This window comes from Leopardus geoffroyi, chromosome E1 (genome assembly GCF_018350155.1).
Source record: "Leopardus geoffroyi isolate Oge1 chromosome E1, O.geoffroyi_Oge1_pat1.0, whole genome shotgun sequence".
NCBI classification, from domain to species: domain Eukaryota; kingdom Metazoa; phylum Chordata; class Mammalia; order Carnivora; family Felidae; genus Leopardus; species Leopardus geoffroyi.
The window spans coordinates 28,445,763-28,466,046 of record NC_059330.1 but is presented as its reverse complement, the minus strand read 5'-3'; the positions used below and the strand labels follow the sequence as shown (position 1 = coordinate 28,466,046).

The window sequence follows — 20,284 nt, the reverse complement described above, 5'->3', positions numbered from 1 at the left end:
CTATGGGAGGTCCTATTGTGGCCTGGGGCTCCTATGGGTACGTAAGCCTCAGCATCCTGCACACCTTCAGGCTCCCAGCTGCCAGGGAAAGGGAGCCAGAGGGGCAGGGGAGAATCAACCAGTCTCAGATATAGGGCTCAAGTTCCAGGCAAGATTATTTGAGAAATACCCTCTCCTTCCCTTCCCTCAGCTCTGGCCCTGTCCTCCTGGGCCCAGCCATCTGATGTCCCTGCTCTTGGAAACTGGCTACATGAAGCCGGGACTGAGAGGGAGTCTACTGTCTTGAGGGCCTCTGAACCACCGTGCCAGGCTGCAGGGGTGCAGGATCCAGAGGCGCCCCATCATCTGGGAAGGACCTCCTTTCCCATGACACCTCTGTTCTTTCTCTCCCGTGGGACACAGTGTTTTGTTCCTGACACAGAGTGAGCACGTAGCAAGTATTTGCCAGAGCAATAAATGAACATAAGGGCCCGGGGACTACTGTTTCTGTTCTCTGGGGTGGCGTGGGTGGAAGGTGAGAGGCAGGATGGTCTGACCTGGCCCAGAGGCTTCTGAGAATTGACTGCCTTCCATGTGTGGGTCAAAGGACAGCTCCTCGACACCTCACCCCCAGTTTAGAGGCACAGACCACACTGGCTCAAACTGAGATCCCAGAGCAAGCCTCATGCTGAAGCTCCAGCCCCACAGCAGACATGGACAGAGTAAAGGTTCCCATCAGTGGTGTTTTATTATCATAGACGTCAGGTACAAACAAATGGCACAAAAGGGCCAATGCGTCCCAGTTCCTCTCCAGGTGGGCTCCTGTGAACAAGCAAGAGAACAGTGTGAGGAAGCAAACGGGGAGCCACCGAGTCCTGCTCACCTGGGCCCACACCTCACCCACCACGCACACCCTAACTGCTAATGGCCATTCCTCCAGGGATCACTGGTTCACTGTCAAGTGTAAGCTCCCCGAGGACAGAAAGTGTCCGACTTTCCCTGAATGTTTCTCAGGCCTACACAGTGCCTGTCAGTAAGTGTTTGGTAAACAACTAGAGGATGTAAGTGGGGCCACTAACGAGCCAAGACAGCTTTTATTAGCAAAGAAGAAAACTCAGGCTTAGCGAGGTCGAGTAATTTGTTCAAGTCACACAGTGGAGAGCTGCGAAGTCAGGATTTTCGCGTAAGCAATCTGGCTCCTGAGCTTGTATCCATTCTAGTATCTTCCCTATACTTAATACATAAACAGCAAACACACACTCACATAAATGACACATATACGCAGCACACAAAACACTACCCATGTTCACAGAAAACACACACATATGAAATGCAATTTATATACGTTGCATATGCATGCGCACACACACACACCAATGAATGTCTAGTCATTCGTGTTCTTGGTCAGAACAGGGACAGGCTCACCTAGGGAAGGGAAATCCCTGTGGTCCCAGTGGGCCAGACCAGGGACGCCCAAGCTTCACCTCACCACCACACCCCCTTACTCAGCCTCTAGTCACTCTGCCTCCAGGGAGTCAGGTCCAATGCAGGGAGCGTATTGCAGCTGACAAAGTCCCGGGGGAACGTGTTGGACATGAAGATGTTGTCCTTGGACACGGTGGTGATGCCCGTGTTGTCACAGATGATGCGGGGCAAGGAGATCTTGGCCAGCGCCTGCTGCTGCTGCCTGGTGAACACGCCCTGGTTCTCCCACCAAAACCTGCATGGTGACACCCAGGGACATTGCACCTGAGGCTGTCCTTGGCTGGGAAGGCATCAGCGAGCTTGAGCTGCTCCCTGGATGGAAGAGGACCAGCACAAACACCCGCTCCACAGCAGGAGATGGCTCCAGGCCCTCAGGCAGCCCAGGGGTTTTCAGAGGAGTGGTGCCTTCCTCACAGTACAAAGCACAGCTGCCCGGCTGCCTCCCCTCGGCCTCCACCCCCCACCCCGTGGCCTCGGAGGCCCCCCCGCTACACAGGGAGCTGGGCCCACACTCACGGACCCCCGTGCCCTGGCCCAGGGCTGTGACCATGGGGGTGGAAAGAATCTTGGGGTTGGTTTATAATGTGTCCACCCAGAGAGGGACACCTTTCTCTAATCTTCCCAAGGGCACAATACAGGCTAGGTAAGAACCGGGTATGACACATGTCAGGGCCACGATGAAACGACACTAGTAGGAGAGGCTTGGAGACCGTTCAGCAGTGAGTGACTGCTGTATGGTGGCACCCTGAAACCAGGGAAGGCATCGGTAAGACTTGCAGTTTCTATGTCTCCCTTCACACCCACGGCTCCAGGCCCCTCCTTGCTGTACCCCAACAAGTTCAGGGCGCATTTAGGGATGACCTGGAGGCCCCGGAACACACTGGAAAGTCACGGATTCCTTCCTGCCCCTCACTTCACGGAGAAAGTCAGGGCCCCGAGAGGTTGGGGAATAGGCCTGCAACCACACGGCGGGCCTGAACTGCTCGCCATGCCTCACCGGTCACCGTCTCGGAGCTTCCTGAACTGGGTCCCAATGAGGCAGGCAAGGAGCGGGCCCACGCGGCCGTTGGGCTCCAGGGGCTCGGCCACACCGCCCATCCAGATGTCAATGTTGTCGGGGGTGCCATACTGCTGCATCAGCTTCTGGGCCAGGCCCAGGTTCTTCATCACTGTGGCCAGCTCGCCCACCGAGCGGGGCTGCGGGAGCCCACAGAAGCGCCGCCAGGCATTGTACCCTGCGGGGGCGGGGAGCAGGGGCTGTGGGTGGGTTCCCCAAAACTCACCTCCCCAATACGCCCTGGCCACATACAGAAGGACGTGAGGGAGAGGCCCCGGAGGGGCTTCTCCCAGGCTCTAAGCCCCGAGAGAACCCTGAACTGAGGGGCCAAGACTCTTCTCTTTCCCTTGCCCTCCCACTGTGAGGAAAACCCAAAACTGCCCGGAACTCCCACAGGGTCCAAGAATAGGGACATCTCATTGTCCCCCTCTGAAGATCTCAGATCTGAGGCTTGAAGTGTGTCTAGAAGGTTCAGCCACACTAGCTGTCCCATAATGTAGGCACAGGCTTTGGGGTTAGGCTGACCTGGGTTCAAATTCAAGCTCTATCCCTGATTTGGCTGGAGAAGAGCCTGGGCAGGTTCTGAAGCTCTCCAAGCCTCAATTCGCTCATCAGTAAAATGGAAGTGATGATAACCTCTTCCCCTCAAAGTTCATGTAAAATGAAGCAAAATGAAATGTGATGTAGACAGTTTTCCAGCCAGTGGGGAAGCTTGGGCAGCTGCGGGGCACTGGAGAGGGCAGGGCTTGAGAGTGGGGGGGCAGGGAGGCCCCTGCAGCCCCCTCACCTGGGAGGCCGTGGTCCCGGCTGCGCTGCATGTTCAGGGCAGGCAGGTCCAGCCCGATCCTCATGACCTGCTCAAACAACCGGTCCCGGATCTCATCCACCGCGATTTGGTTCTGGCGATTCAGCTTGGCAGGGGTGGCCATGAGGCCCCGAAGGATGGGATCAATACCACCTGGGACAAGAGGAGCAAGACTTGGGGAAGGATCTGGCTCCATATCCAGAGCTCAGACTGGACTCAGGGTTAAGTCCCAGGTGCAGTTGGGGGATCGCAGAAGAGGGCTGGGCACATGCAGCTCCTGGTGCCAAGGTCACTCCAGTGGGCAGGTCTTCACCAGGGAATCAAGGTCTCAAGGTATAATGCCATTCAGACTTGCAAGTTGGGATGCACTCAGGCCCTGGTCTCCTGGGTCACCGAGAAGAAGCCAGTTCCCTACAAGCCACCCCACCCTTTGTTATATACAGAAGCAGTCAGGTCAACCGAGGCTGGAAAGTCAGATAGGATCCCCAAAGATGGAAGGCAGAGTATTTCTCCTGTCCTAGCTTCCTGCAGCCAAGCCCACCCCACCACATCCTCAGCTGCCAGCCCACTGTCTCCTGGCCTAAGTCCTGCTCACCTTCCAGCACTACTCTCCAGGTAGCAAAAAAGACCTTGCTGAGTGGAACGCGGGGGTTGGGCCCCATGGGCTGGTACTGGTTATCCAGGCGGATCATGAAAGGTTGGATGAGGGTGTGGCCATAGCGGAAGGCATTGGTGAAGACATTGGAGATTCGAGGGTCCACCGAGTCATTGTAGCATCTGTAGCGCGGCAGGTACTTCCTCAGGGCCTGTGGTCCCAGCACCAGGGGCAGGTAGTCCCGGTAAGTGATGATCTAAAGAAAAGTCACGCTCAGAGTGGCCTCTCCACTCCACCTTCTCTACAGAATCTCCACCTGCACTCCTGGCTTGGGGAGCCCCTCCATTGACTATGGCCAGGGTTGTCTCCCACAGCACTGGACCTGGGTCCAACAGAGTGGCTCCTGAGTGGTGGCTTATAAATAGAGCTCTACTGCTTGCCTGCTGTGTGACCTTGGGCCTGTTATTAACCTCTGTGAGCCACTGTTACTCAAATGTAAATTAAGGATAATTATGCTGCCCTCTGACTTAAAGGATTAAATAACAAAGGGCTTTGTTAGTCAATAGCTCCTTTGCCCTTGAGTTATTAATGTTTTGTTTCTCCTAATTTATAAGCTCCTGAGGACAAGGGTTGTAGCTCATTTCTCTGGAAATTACTCAGTGCCCAGCAAGCACTTGGCTCACAGTACGGTTCCATACGTTTGTGGAGGTGGGAGAGGCAAAAAAAAAAAAGGGCCACCCTAGATGATTTCCTCAGTGAAAAGAGAAGATATGGAACAGTCTCACTCTTGATTCTAGAGTCTGGAATTTTGTGAGGCTTAAATGAATCTCACTTAAGTTCTTGGTGCAAAGCAAAAACTTACCCTCAGCACCTGCAACTCTCTCCCTCTCTGGAGTCTGAGAGTATTGAAAAGGTGTGTGCGCGCATGCACGCAGGTGTGTGTGTGTGTGTGTGTGTGTGTGTGTTTACGTCTTGGGGAGAGGATGGGGGTGTTGAAGTATCAAAAGTTGGGAGAGAGAACCAGGAACATTTTGCAGGGGTAAATAAAGGTGAGGAGATTGGGTGAGCTATGATAGAGCCAAATGAAGAGGAGACGGGGCGGGGGGGGGGGGGAGAGAAAAGGAGAGGCATTTATTGACCAGCTGCTACACGCCAGGCACTTCAGACCCACCCCTTTAATTCTCCCAAAACCATCCCAATGGACAGGAAAGAAGAAATAGGAGCAAGCCTAGGAGAGAGAGGATGGAAGGCAAGTAACCTTCATCAGGCACTCAGTATCGCCAGGTGTTTTCATATATATCATTTAATCTTTACAGTGTCGTGGATGAATATGTTGAGGCTCAAAACACTGGCCCAAAGTCACACAGCTAGGATGTGGCAGAGGCACATCTGCATCCCAAGCCTGCCACATCCCTGGCATCATCAATACTCAGGACGGCATACCTGGACCATGGCTCCCACGATCTTGCGAGCTTCTTGGTAGAGCCTCTCTCCATCCCAGCCTGGGTTCAGGCGCTTGAGTTGTGTGGCCAGCCGGTTGTGCTCCCGCAAAAAGAGTGTGTGCATGGAGGCGAGCTCGGGCATCTCACTTGAGCGGGGGTCCCCTTGGGGAAGCAAAAGCTACTGTCATTCCTAAGACCCCATCAGAAAGGACTTGCTCCACAAAGACTCCCTCCCCAGCCAAGATCTGAAACCCAGACTTTGTTCCATCCATCTTTCCACACCATGTTCAGTTTACATCTCCTCCAGGAGGTTCCCCCTTGATGCCCTGGTCCACCATGATAAATTCTTCCTCTGTTTAGGGGCACTGCTGCTTGGAGATGCTCATTCAATAGGCATGAGATCTGCCCCATGACTTGCCACCTTCTAATGCCTGAGACTGGGAGCTCCTTGAAGACGAAGACCATGGCTTGTCCTTTTTTATATCTGACCCTCCACCCAACTCACACACAGACACATGGAGTTTAACACAGTGCCTTCTACAAAGTAGGAGATCCTTAAACATTGTTTGGTTGACTTATTCTCTTCCTTCAGGCCAGACCAAAAAGTAGCATGCATGTTAGCACTCCTTACTTCCATGCCCATGTCAGACGTAGCTAATGATCACAGCACTCTCTCCTGCTAAAATTGGAAGCAACCTCAGAATCCTTCTTAACACAGGACTCTAGAAAGCCACTAGCCACCTGATCAGAGTTGCCATCCTCGCCCTTACTGCATGCTAATTTGCAGCCTGCTCGGGCTCCAGAGAACGGGGTGGGGGTAGATTTTTACAGTCCATATCTGAGACTATTAGAAAAAAAAAAAAGAAAGAAAACCAAGTGAGACCCCTAATCCCTCCAGTCCTCCCCAAGCCTTCTCTGGAAGGGCCAGAGTTAGGACCAGGCCCGTTTAGCAGGACACTGGGTTCAGTCTTTATAAGTTCTAGAGGCTGGTGGGAAAGAAACTCTGGGAGCAGCTTTACCATCCCATGAGCTGCCAGAGCGCACGATGATCCAGACCCAGGACATGTGGCTCAACGCCAGGATGGAGGCAGCCGTAGGTCGCTGAGGAGTGCCGCTCTTCCTTCACTAGCCCAGAAAAGTCTCACAGGAGCCGACCTGGATCCTCCTGCCCAGGACCAGTGGGGGAGAGGCCACAGGGAGCCAGCCATCAGGAGAAGAAGTCGGGAGGCCAGAGGGAAGGGCCTCAGGACCTTTTTGGATCCACTATTGGATTTACATTAAAAAACATTGGAAGTTTCTGGGCATGGACACCATTATTGCTCCAACCATATCCCCAGGGCTTCCAGGTATTTAAATTTAAAATCTCACCCTCTCTAATTACAGGGAATCAAGATGGCAGGAGGTGATATTCTGGAGCAGCACTGTCCCATAGAACTTTCTGAATTGATGAAAATGTTCTACTTCTGTGCTGCCCTATATGGGAGCCACTAGCCTATGAAGTTATTGAATGCTTGAAATGTGGCTAGTACGGCAGAGGAACTGAATTTTACTTTTAAGTTAATTTAACTTAAGTTCATTTTAATTAACTTAAATGTAAATGCAAATAGCCATGTGTGGCTAGTGGCTACCATAGTGGATGATGCAGTTCTAGAGAGTGAGGGTGCCATGTCTCCTTAGTCCCCTGTCCCTGGGGACTCAACTCTCTGGCAGAGTCCAGAGGGAAAGGGAGAGATGTAGAAAGGGAGGGACAGATGGAAAAGAAGCTCCTTGGCTATCCCTGGGTCTCCTTCTTAGGTTTGTTCTGTTTTTGTTTTTGTTTTTTGTTGGTTTTCGTTGGGGGTGGGGGTTGGTCTGCTTTTTGGTTTTGGTTTTTGCTCCACCCAACTTGTTACCAAGGCAACTGGATTAGTATCATGAAGTTGATGAGGACAGAGTCACAAACAGCACCCCCGCCCCCAGCAGGGTGTGCCCATGCACCAGCCCAAGTTCCTACTCGTGGCTGACCTGCCAGGAAGCAGGGGATGCGCACAGAGCGGTTGGTGAGGAGGCAGGGGTCATCATGCAGGTTGTCAAAGGGCAGCAGGGCCCGACCATTGTCACTGAAGCGGGTGTTGACAGCCAGCAGCCCCAGCTGGTTGGTCAGGTTTCGAAGCTTAGTGGCCAAAGGGTCCTCACTGCCATACACCATGCTGGCGTCCATGAAAGAGGTGAGCGCATTGATCTGGTTGCGGATGGTGATGTTGCTCTCTGTGCAGGCTGGGGAGGAGCGGAAGAAGGGGATGCAGTCACGCTGGTTCCTGATGCGGGGGTCATCTGGTGGGATCTGTGACACATAGACAAGCCCCGCTCACCAAGGGCAGGGACAGAGTGGCTCTCCCCCTGTCCACCCCCCACCCCAAGGCCTTGATCCCACCTCCAAAGCAGCCTGGAACCCAGGACCAGAGAGGGAGACCCAGACACCACAACAGGTTCCTCAGGACTTCTGGCCGCCCTCAGCCGGCAGGGAGGCCTCTCAAGTCCCACAATCCCTGTCTGCGGTTGCACCTGCAGAGTGCTTCTGAGCTAAGGGGTGATGACCAGGACTCTGGAATGGGGGATGTGCACCCCCGGGAGAAGAGCCCGCCAGTCCTCACCTTAACTTTCTCTCCCTCTTTCTCTCCCCCAGTCTGCCCCTCCCTCCCCTGTTCTCTGGATGCAGTCCCTACACTCACAGTTGGCTTTTTCTTCCTTTTCTTTTCCTGCCCCCCCACCATTCCCCGTCGTCCTTTTCCTGTCTTTCACTCTGGCCCCTGCCTATCTCTCCTCTTCTCTCTCTCTCTCTCTCTGCCATTCTCCTTCCTTTCTCTCCTCTCCCACTCCCCTCCAGCCCTCCAGCCCTCCAGCAATGGACAGCCCAGGCTCTGTGCAATGTGCCTGGATGCGGGAAGGTGCCCCTCTCTGGTCAGAGGAAAGGGGGACTGAACACCTACACGCGGAGGTTGGAGGGAGGCAGGAAGGTCCTGAGCCAGGGAGGCGGAGGGGAGTGGGTGAGCAGGATGAACCTTACTCAGGAGCTGGGGAAGGGGTTCAGCACAGAGGGAGGTGGCCGCTTGCAGGAATGATGGCCCCTGTCCCCACCGGGCAGGCAGCGGCGGGGCAGGAAGGAGGAAGCACCTTGAGCGGGAAGCAGGGAGGCTCCTGCTCGCAGCTGGTCTTGCAGTCGACACTAGTGATGAAGGACGCCAGGGCGCCGGGATCCGGGCTCAAGTCGAGGTCGTGGTCGATCAGCTGGCCCCACTGCACGAACATCAGCGAGCGCTCCTGGTCTGGGGTCAGCTGCTCCGTGGGGAAGCGCACGATGGCGTTGGAGACGGCGCGCGCCTGCGGGACACGGGGCGTCAGGGGCCGCCTGGGGCCCCGCGCGCCTCTGGGCCCGGCCTCGCCCCCTCTGTCGGCCGGTGCTCACCAGGGGGACCGGGAAGCCGCCGCGCTTGACCCCGGGCGTCCAGCCGAAGGGCAGCGAGAAGCCGTCCTCGTACTCGGCCGGCAGCCAGCGCGCGAAGGCGCGGTTGGAGGCCCCCAGCGTGGGACTGCGTCTGCAGGGATCGGACGGGGCGCTGACACGACGTAGCGCCACGGGCCGGTGGGGGACCCGGACGCGACCCCGCGTCCGCCGCCCGCCCTGGGGCCGCCCCCAGCCAGCAGCACCTGTTGTTGCACTGCCCGGTGATGGTGCGGTACTTGTCGTTCTCGGGGCACGTCACCCCCACGTCCTGGTAGGCGCAGCCGCTGGACTTGGACAGCAGATTCAGCTGCGCGGGTGTCAGCACGTCTGAGGCCGGGGAAAGAGGGATGTGGGAATTGAGTGCCTCCCCCCCATTTCCTATCCTAAGCTGGGGAGCCTTGATTTGGGAGCACAGAGAGGAGACTCCGATGTGCCTGAGCCTCCCCCCGGGAAGACGGGGGGGGGGGGGAGGGGGGAGGCGGAGGGGGGCACTGGGAGATGCCTGAGGTCCCGAGTAGAGCAGGAGACTGAGGTTGTAGGGGCAACGGTACCGGTGATGTTGAGGGGCCCTGGCCGCAGAGGCCGCAGCTTCCCCTCCAGCAGGCTTAGGGCCACATGCAGATAGTCAGCAGCCCTCACGGCTGTCCTGGTGGCTGCCACCGGCTGCTTGAAGTAGGACAGGAGATCCATGGGGCTGGCCAAGCCACTGCGAAGCCGCTGCTTGATGCTGTTTGCAGAAGGGAGGAGTGAGGCCACAGAAGGTGGGGGCAGAGACACTCAGCAGAGCCCGCAGGACAGTGGAGACAGACCCACGGACAGGAAGCAGGTTTCTGTTTATAAATGGACTACGGATCTGGGTATCCAGACAGAGGCAAGGCCATGGGGAGTGATGTTCTCAAACCCAAAGACACAAAGACTGACAGGCAGACAGAGGGTCCCATCCGTACCCACGAAGTCCCTGCATCAAGTTCCTTCTCCGAAAGACCTGGGACAGCCTTGCCCAGAGCTGGGAAGTGCCCAGTAACCCACCTCTCCCGCTGTTCCTTGTAGGCCGTGTCCACTAGCCGCTTGGCCTCCTCCATGCAGGTCAGCACCACCGAGGTCTCCACCGCCTCCGGGACGGCTGTCCAGAACAAGAGTCACATAAGTCAGGAATGGGCCACCCAGGGTGGCCTGCGCTGAGGAAGGGGATCCTTGGGACTCACAACCACCCCCAACACACCACCTTTTCCCCTTCTTTCTGCCCTGTTACCTGGACCGGCACCCTCAGAGGGCTGGGGCACCGCCAGAATGGCCAGGAGGAGCCCTGCAAGCGCCAGCAGCAGCTTCATCTCTGCAACAAGACCCCAAGCCCAGTAAGTCCAAAGCCCACAGTGCATTCGGGAGAAGAGAGCCCCACCATCCCTCTCCTTCTGGCCCTTCACTCCCACCTTCATATCCCTGTCCAACCTCCATGGGTCCTGCCTACCTCCTGGACGGAGGGGTTCACAGCACGCCTCTTTCACTAGCTTCAGTCTCTCAGCCCCTCAGGACCTCACCTCTGAAGTTCACCTGGCATTGGCCATGCGGTTCAGCTGAATCCAGGCCTTTATGTCCTCTAGGCTTAGTGGGGGGGGGGGGGGGGAGTGGGGGGGGGGCAGACAAAACCCGCCCCTGGAGACTAAACGCTCTCTCCTCCCCCACTGGGGTTGGGGTGCCCAGAAGGTGATCGCTTCTATGGGAGAGAGGGACACAAAAGGAGAGACCAGAACTGTGCCCAGCCTTTGAACTTAGCATTCCACCCGAGTTTCTCAGCTCCCATTGTGTGCCTAGACAATTGTTGTCCCCAGGTGTATAGGCAACTAACCCACCTCCAAAATTCTGTTTAAATTTAGTGTCCAGGGATCCTTGCAAAGGGACAAAAGTCAGGAACCAAGAGCCTAAGGAACTATGGGAAATAGAGTGACCCCAGAGGAGGAGGGAAGGTGTAGGGGACTTTTGGAGTAACAATCTGATCAGCCTCGGGGGCTGCCCTTGGCAGCCCCCCATTCTTGGCGAAGGCTAAAGGGACAGGAAATCTGGCTGAAGACCGTTGGATTTCACAGGAAAGCCTGGGGGCTACAGGCTCAGGACCAAGGTAACTTCCTCTATCCCTCTCCTCCTCCCCTTTCTTCTGGGCTCTGGGTAGCCAGCTATCTTCAGCACTCCTGCCACCTGCTCCTGGATTTCAGGAACCAGGAAACAGCAGAGCTGGATGTGGTTAGTGGTCAGTTAGGTGACACAGCCCAGGGCCTCTCTGGGATCAGGTCAGTGCAGTTAAGAGGACTGGGGCTAAACTGTAGGATAGCTCTGGAATGGAATGAGATAGTGCTTCCCCTGAAGAACGCTGGCAATGCAGCTGCCATTCTCAGGCAGGACAAGTACCCCATGACTAATGGCTGTTTGTCCATCTCCTTGGGCCCTTGTTAGGCTCCCCTGTTATTTGGTCTAGCCACACCTCCTACCCCGGCCACCTTCCTGCCCTCACTCTTGTCATCTCTGCTCAGACCACATCTTGACCGAGGAACAAGGGACAGCAACATCCAGAACACCCTCCTGGTATGCCCACAGATCCTGTCACTTGTGGGAAGTGGAGCCCAGTGGAGCCCATGAAGGAGGAGGCCATTCTTCCAGCCTGGCTCTGCCGACAACTTGTTATGTGTGAACTTGGACAAGTGGCTCCTTGTGAATCAGATTCTAGAATTATATACTTTTGAAAATACTTTTAGTGTTTATTCATTATTGAGAGAGAGAGAGAACACGAGTGGGGGAGGGACAGAGAGAGAGGGAGACACAGAATCTGAAGCAGGCTCCAGGCTCTGAGCTGCCAGCACAGAGCCCGACGCAGGGCTCGAACTCAGGAACCATGAGATCATGACCTGAGCTGAAGTCAGACGCCAACCGACTGAGCCACCCAGGTGCCCCGAAAATACTTTTTTAATCCTACAAGTAATATATTTCCACTCATGAGAATTTAGAGAACACAAGCAAAAATAAAAATAAGTCAAAATCACTTATAATCAAGTGAGGTTATGGGTAAATTTTTTCTTTCCAGGCTTGTCATTTTTCATACAAATAAGCAGGAAGAAAATAATTCCTCATAATCCCACTACTCGTAAATAACCCCATTTAACAATTTGATATCCTATATGTAGATATAATATGTATTTTTTTTTTTTTTTTTGGAGAGAGAGAGAGAGCAGGGAAGAAGGGCAGAGGGAGAGAGAGAGAATCTTCTTTTTTCTAAATGTTTATTTGAGAGAAAGAGAGAGAGAGAGAGACAGAGCATGAGTGGGGGAGGAGCAGACAGAGAGGGAGACACAGAATCCAAAGCAGGCTCCAGGCTCCGGGCTGCCAGCACAGAGCCCAATGCGGGGCTCAAACTCACCAGCCTGAGCCAAACTCATGACCTGAGCCAAAGTTGGACACTCAACTGACTGAGCCACCCAGGCGCCCTGAGAGAGAGAATCTTAAGCAGTTTCCACATTTAGCATGGACCCCGACACAGGGCTTGATCTCACGACCCTGGGATCATAACCTGAGCTGAAATCAAGAGGCAGACACTCAATCGACTGAGCTAACCAGCTGCTCCTAGATATAATATGTATTTTAAAATGTGATAAGAACATACTCTAAATTTTGTCTTACAACCTAGTTTTAGTACCTAACAATTTAGCCTGGACATCTCTCTATGTCAATAAATATAGACTTAGTTCATTTGTATATCTGCATATTTTGTATGAAGTACTGTGTACTAGTATATGAAGTACTAGTATTTTTCACTAATTCCCTCTTGTTAGATACTTGGGTTGTTTCCCATTTCCAGTGTTATAAGCAGTACTAGGGTCAACATCTGTGGGGTTAAATCTGTAGTCCTATCTTCAGTTATTCCCTCAGGCAAGAAGTTCTAGATGTAAAATTGATGCATATTTGGGTAGCAACATTTTTAAGGCTTTTTAAAAAAAAATTGTCAAATGGCCTCACGAAGATTGCACCTCACCCTTCCATTAGCCATGCCTGAGCGCACCTGTTCCCCGTTGCCCTCATCAGCTCTGACAATTAGCGTCCTCTTACCCTTTCAGGGGAATTGTCAAGGCTCAAGAGGACAGAGATACTTAAGCCCCTTGCAGCTCAGATGAGAGACATGGAGCTCAGTGAAGGAAACGACTGTGTCAAAGGCAGCAGTGTGGCACAGCTCAGAATGATCTAGCTCTCAGGTCTCCTGACTTCCACACCAGCACTCTTCACCCGGTGGCCTCTGCATCCTCACTCCTGACCTTTCGGGCATTTATTCAACAAGTACTGAGCCCTTGCAGGGGCCGCTTGCACTGTGCTGGCCACTGGGCGTACCCTGCCGAGCACAGTGCGGGCTTTGTCCTCAAGGAGCACACGGGAGAATACGGAAAGGCAAATTGATGGCACATGAGAGCCTTGTGCGGTGTTCTTTGGGGGCATCAAAGAGTAGCACGTGGACAAACTGGAGGTACTTAGGAAAGATTTCTTGAGGAGTTGGTGCTTGAGACAATCTTGAAGAATGTTTAGAAGTTGACCAAGTAGGGGCACCTAGGTGGCTCAGTCGGTTAAGCACCCAACTTCAGCTCAGGTAGTGATCTCGCGGTCCGTGGGTTCGAGCCCCATGTTGGGCTCTGTGCTGACAGCTCAGAGCCTGGAGCCTGCTTGGGATTCTGTGCCTCCCTCTCTCTCTGCCCCTCCCCCACTCATGCTCCAGCTCTGTCTCTCAAAAATAAACATTGAAAAACAAAATTAAAAAAGGGGGGGGGGCACCTGGGTGGCTCAGAGTTAAGTGTCCGACTTTGGCTCAGGTCATAATCTCGCAGTTCGAGAGTTCCAGACCTGTATTGGGCTCTGTGCTGACAGCTTGGAGCCTGGAGCCTGCTTCAGATTCTGTCTCCCTCTCTCTGCATCTCCCCTGCTCATGCTCTGTTTCTGTCTCTCAAAAATAAACATTGAAAAAAAAAAAGAAAAAGAAAAAAGAAAAACTAAAGCCTTTTCAACGAATGATGTTAAAATACCCTTCACTCTCTGCTGCTGTGCAGGTGGGAGAATTCTTAAGATGTACAATCCCAAACCACCTGCCTTTGGCTCAGGGCTGGAGCAGTGGGCTTGCATTTATGCAGAGACTTGAGATGCTCCTTGACTTTTACAATGTTTCCAACCACTTAATAATGAATCAACTGGGCTGACCGCAATGCTGTCCAGTCTGTACCTCTGCTGATCCTACAAACATGTAGGCCGTGTTTGTCTATCCCAGGCATATTTGAGGCCCAAAGGGCTTCTCAACGTGCAGAGTAACCAGAAGGAGACCATGTCTGTGGGAGGAAATATTGCAAACAAGCCTAGTCCCTTAAATTACCCCCAGTTCCCATCCCGGGGGTGGCCTCTGGAGGGCGCTGCAACTGCTCCATCTCAAGACTATAGTCCTGGGAGGAAGTCGCCCCCCCCCCCCCCGCAAGCCCTCCCCGCGCGGGCGCCTTCCCTTCTCCCCACTTACCTTCCCAAACACCCCCACCCCAGGGTAAAGTCCAACTGCCTGTGGGATAACGGGCCCTCTGCTACTGCTTGCAAAACAGTGCGCTCTTTCTTAATGCTGTTTAGGAAACAGTTCAGTTGGGATTACTGCCAGATTTCCTGTGTGTGTGTGTGTGTGTGTGTGTGTGGTTGGAGAGAAGGAGGCTATGGAAGCTGGGCGGAGGCAGGGTCAATGACCCCTCAGACACAGCAATTGCACCTGGCCCAAAGACCTTCTTTTCTTGCTCTTTAAATTTTTAAAAATTAATTTTGAATTGTACAGGTAATACGTGGATACATTGTGAATAAAACTAAAATGTCACAAATTCCGTGAAAGCTCTCTTTAGATTAGGTTATTGCACCATCCCCAATTCCAGTCTCCTTCCTCCACTCCTCAGACCCACACCCTGTTGCCATTTTTGTGTTTGTCCCTCCAAGCCTTTTACTTTACATTCATTTATATATATGGATCTGTGGGAAATATTCGTCTTCCTTTGTTTTCCCACAAATGATAGTACATTAAACATTTTGTTGGGCAATGTGCTTCTGTCATTCAACAGGACATCTTGCAGATCTACCATATACTACTTAGAAAACAATCTCACTGTTTTAAAAACCTCTCGTACATTCTTCTGTGAAGTTATACCTCCATCATGCGACCATTCCTCTCTTGATGGGAACTGTTTTCCCATTTTTTCACTATTAAAAACAATGCAGCAAGAAGCCTCTGTACACACACACACACACACACACATTGTCCTCCAGGGTAAAGATTGAGAAGTGAGCCACAGGTTTGTGCATTCAAAATTTTTAATAAATCCGTAATACCAAACTGTCCTGCAGATTTATCAAAATTCTCAAGGGCAAAGATTGGAATCACATTATTCGTTCAATTTTTATTTCTTTCGATAATAGCCAGCGTCTTTTTATTTGAATTAGCTGTTCTGTAAATGTCCTGTGTTTGGCGTTGTGGTTTTTCTATCGGATTGTCATTGTTTTATTTATTTGTAAAAGTTACCATATATTCTGAATAATACTAATCTGTTAGCTGTTTTGTATATTGTTAATATTTTCCAGCCTGTAACTTTTCACTTGTTTTTTATAGGGTCATTAAAAAAAATTTTTTTAATGTTTATTTTCGAGAGAGACAGAGCACGAATGGGAGAGGGACAGCGACAGACGCACACACACAGAATCCGAAGCAGGCTCCAGGCTCTGAGCTGTCTGCCCAGGGACCGACACAGGGCTCAAATTCACGAACTGAGAGATCATGACCCGAGCGGAAGTTGGACGCTTAACGACCAGCCACCCAGGCACCTCTATAGGGACATTTTTTACGAAGTGGTCAGATTGATCAATCTTTTCCTTTATGGATTTTCCTTTTAAGACTTGTTTAAAATGATCTTTCCTTTTTCAAGAACATAAACATACTCTCCTAGATATTCTTCTAATACCTTCATATTTTGATTTTCCACATTTAGATCACTAAAGCATCTGGAATTTTTGAGTGTGAAAAGTGTAAGTGCACAGTGCAAGAGTGGACTATCTTTATTCATTTCCAAATGGGTAACCAGTCGTCCCAATGCCTTCTGTTTTTTCCCGCACTGAAATAAGATGCTGCCTTTTCTCACTTAACATAAATGTGTGTGTTTTTCTGGAATATTCTATTCTACTGATCTACTAGTCTATTGATTCCTATGTCAATATCATTGCAATTTCCATAACTTTTTAATATTTTTTATTTCCATTAAGATAAATTCTTCTTCCTCATTCTTCTTTTCAAAGGAATCTTCAACATTTTAACACATTTACTCTTATGAATATTTCAATATCTAGTTCCATGAGAAATCCTATTGATATTTTTATTGATATTGTATTCAATTTATACATAAATCTGGTGACAATTGGTATCTTTAAGATATTGTCTTCTTATTCATATACATCCATTCATTCATTCAACATATATTTCCCGAGTACCTGTGGTCCAGCACTGTTCTGGGAACTAGGAACAGAGCAATTACCAAATCACTTACTCTCCTAGAATTTACGAGTAACACAGTACATCATTTTATATGTCTACTTTTATATTCTTCATTGAAATGTTATTGTTTTACCTTCTTGTTAGGTTTGTTCCTAAGTACTCCCTTTTTGAAATAGGTATATAAATTTTGTCATTAAGTTTCTCCACAGAACTTGTAAAATCGTGTAAGTGTTTTCTTTCTTTAAAAGTTTTAGTATGCTTCTTTTAGTTCTCTTTAGAAGGCAGAGACATAGATCTGAAAAACATTGGACATTTTTAACCCCTACCCCCATCCTAGAAAGGTTGTGTTCTCTAATGAACAAGGTTTAAACAAAAAAATTTTAAGTGACTATTCAAGCTTTTGTTAGTTGCAAAAAATAGTTCCCAAATTTGTTTCAGGTAGTATTGTAGAGATAAAGACAAGTCAAATGATATGATTATACAAATGTTTAATGGATATTCAATTAAACCCCTTTATACCTGTGGTTATTGGTAGTGGGGGTAGGGTAAGTGTCCATAAGACAAAGTTAAAAAAAAAACAACACTAAAAACATGAAGCACTAAACTCAAAGTAAAAGAATGCAACAGCAACTCTACCAATCAGATTAGTTAAAATTGTAAAAAGCTAATAAAGCCAGCACCAGTCAGTATGTGAAAATATAAGTGCAGATTGGCCCCCATGACACAGGATGGCAATTTGACAATGTCAGTCAAAATCCAAACTGTACATTTGTTCTGACTCAACAATTCTACTTTCAAGAAGAAATGTATCCTTCAGATGCTTTGTTAGAAAATCATAAAGATACCTGCCCAAGAGTGTTCATTTCAGTCTCATTTCCAACAACCAAAAGACCAGAAACAAGCCATATGTCCATCAAAACAATTTTTGACACACTGGTCATTCATATAATGGTGTTTTATGCAACCTTTAAAACTAATGAAGGTGTGGGGGGGGGGGGGCTCCTGGGTGGCTCAGCTGGTAGAGCATGTGAATCGTAATATCAGGGTTGTGAGTTCAGGTCCCACGTTAGGGCCTTCATAAAAATAAAAATAAAAACTAATGAAGGAGGTCTATACATAGGAATACAGAAAGATATGTTGCCAAAAGAAAAGAGCTAGTTACAAAGCATATACCACATGATACAATTCATGCAAAACACACAGACACACATGCATGCTATGGGCATATATATATACATTTAAATATTAATAGAAAATCCTGGAAACAGGCACAGAAGCCTATTAAGTATGGTAACCATTGGGGGAATGGAACTGAAAGGGTTGGGTGGAGGGTGGTTATTTTAAAACCAATGCTCCTCTGTTTGATAGTTTCACAAAGAAAAGAAAATAACTTCATTACCAAAAAAAAAAAAAAAAAAAAAAAAAGGCAAGACAAAACAAAACAAAACTAGTAACATCTCCCTCCACCTTACCTTCCCAAAGTAGCAAATTTTGATTTTTTTTTTTTTTTTACATAACCAGTGGTTTTGGATTACTTTTGCTTTGGTTTACTTAATATGAAGTCAAACACTACCAAAGATTGAAATGATAGCATCGGCATATGTGGCATTAAGGGGTAAGCATTTCCCCTGTGGGAGACTTCAGTAGCATGACTGATAATGTGGCTAAGTATAAAACTCAAGTTCAAATTTCTTTCTCTTCAGCACTTGAAAGACATTGCTCCATTATCTTTACACAACTAGTACTACAATTAAGTTCTCTGTTACAAGAAGACTCAATTAAGCCCTATTTCAGGCAAAGCAGAATTAACACGAGCTACAGGATCCATCAGCCAAATCTGACTATGGAGATGTCACGGAAATGAGACACAAAAGTGAAATTGTTGGAGAAGAGAAAATAAAAAGAGCTGGTAAGGGGAACACAGACTAAGAGGGAGAGGGGCCAGGTTTCTACAGCAGGGGATGGGGCTAGGAGGAGCTATCCAGTCCCCCTCCTCTCTGCACGTTCTAGCCCTCATCAGATCAGTGCCCACCATGTAGAGACAGCAAGGCGGGAAAACAGCCCTTCAAGGCCAGCAAAAGTTTGTGAAAGGGGACGTTACATGGTGATGCTGGACCCTGGCTGGGTTGGGGAGTGGAAACACAGCTCCTTTCCTCTACCCTGACGACTAGACTATTATGACCTAATGGGAAGTTCTCACTTGGGCACAAGTACATGGAGAATCCCTAATGAGTAAGATCCCCCGGGTAAGTGCAGGGTGGAAACAGTGGATGAGCCCAAATTATAACCGCAGAGTCTCTCTAAGCTGTGAGTCTCCCACCAACGCCCTTATCTGTGCCTTGTACACACTCTTTAAACTCAACAGGAGGGGGACATACCAGCTCATAGGCTTTCATCCTCTATCCTCCTTCCAGGTCATGACCAAGTGGAATTTATCCCAGGAAACTCAGGTTGGTTTAATGCTGAAAAATCACTGAAATTTACCACTACTAAGAAAGAAAACCATATAACCTCCCATTAGATGCAGAAAGATCGTTTGACAAAGTCCAACATCCATTACTGACTATTTAAAAAAACAAATCAAAAAGCCCAACTCTCTGCAAACTAGGAGTAGAAGAGAACTTCCTTGAATCTGATGAAGGGTATCTACAAAAATATATGTCACTAACATCATTATTCATGGTGAAAGACTAAATGCTTTTCTTTTTCCCTAAGACCAGGAACAAGGCAAGTGTGTCCACTCCTATAATTTCTATTTAGCACTGTACTGGAGGTTCCATCCAACCCAGTGGAGGAAGAAGGAAGGAAGGAAGGAAAGAAGGGAGGGAGGAAGGAAGAAAGGAAGGAATGGAGGGAGGAAGGGAGAAAGAAAGAAAGAAAGACCAAGACAGAGAGAAAGAAAGAAAAGGCATCAAAATTTGGAAAGACGAAGTAAAACTCTTTGTTTATATACAGTATGATCACATATGTAGAAAATTCTTAAGAACCTACAAAAACCACTAGAACTAATAAGTGAGTTTGGTAAGGCTGCAGCATACAAAGCCAAAATATAAAAATCAGTTGTATTTCTATATACTAAGAACAAAGAATCTGAAATTTTAAATAACAATACCATTTACAATAGCATCAAAAATATGAAATAATTAGGGGAGTGCCTGGCTGGCTCAGTGGAGCCTGTGACTCTTGATCTTGGGGATGTGAGTTCGAGCCCCACATTGGGTATAGAGATTTTTTTTTTTTAATTTTTGTTAACCTTTATATATATGAGAGACAGAGAGAGGCAGAGCGTGAGAAGGAGAGGGTCAGAGAGAAAGGGAGACACAGAATCCAAAGGAGGCTCCAGGCTCTGAGCTATCAGCGCAGAGCCTGACGCAAGGCTCAAACAAACTCACGGACTGTGAGATCACAACCTGAGCCGAAGTCGGACGCTTAACCCACTGAGCCACCCAGGTACCCCTGGGTGTAGAGATTATTTAAAAATAAAACCTTAGGGCAGCTGGTGGCTCAGTTGAGCATCCCACTTCAGCTCAGGCCACAATCTCATGATTCATGGGTTTGAGCCCCTTGTCGGGCTCTTTGCTGACAGTGTGGAGCCTGCTTGGGATTCTCTCTCTCTCCCTCCCTCTCTCTCTGTCTCTCTCTCTTTGTCCCTCCCTGATTCGCACTCTCTTAAGATGAATAAATAAACTTAAAAAGTAAATAAAATCGTTAAAAATGAAATAGGGATAAATTGGACAGAAGATGGACAAGATCAAATTACCAAGAGAAATTAAAGACCTAAAGAAATGGACAGATGTACTGTGTTCATAGGTCAGAAGGCTCAACATTGGTTCACATTGTCCCAACTGATGTTTGTCGAGTCTCAACGTTGAGTTTGCCTTGGCCTTAGTAGTTGAGAGCCCCTGCAAG

General features: G+C 49.6%; 1 protein-coding gene across 3 annotated transcripts; it reads right to left on the bottom strand.

Annotated features, from left to right (window-relative positions):
* Positions 1-708: 708 nt before the first annotated feature.
* Positions 709-10,426, bottom strand: MPO (myeloperoxidase). 3 transcript variants are annotated; one of them, XM_045488251.1, is made up of 14 exons: positions 10,316-10,426; positions 10,100-10,180; positions 9,877-9,970; positions 9,399-9,574; positions 9,051-9,174; positions 8,809-8,938; positions 8,517-8,723; positions 7,368-7,686; positions 5,365-5,525; positions 3,922-4,177; positions 3,309-3,479; positions 2,462-2,699; positions 1,490-1,699; positions 709-801 (listed from the first exon to the last, which is right to left on the bottom strand). In XM_045488251.1, exons 2-13 carry the CDS (start codon positions 10,176-10,178, stop codon positions 1,492-1,494), a joined length of 2,163 nt encoding a protein of 720 aa, XP_045344207.1. In that variant the 5' UTR covers positions 10,179-10,180; positions 10,316-10,426; the 3' UTR covers positions 709-801; positions 1,490-1,491. The 3 variants fall into 3 exon arrangements, with proteins under 3 accessions (XP_045344207.1, XP_045344206.1, XP_045344205.1); XM_045488250.1 differs by having other exon boundaries at positions 1,485-1,699; positions 10,278-10,317; XM_045488249.1 differs by having other exon boundaries at positions 10,278-10,317.
* Positions 10,427-20,284: the final 9,858 nt, after the last annotated feature.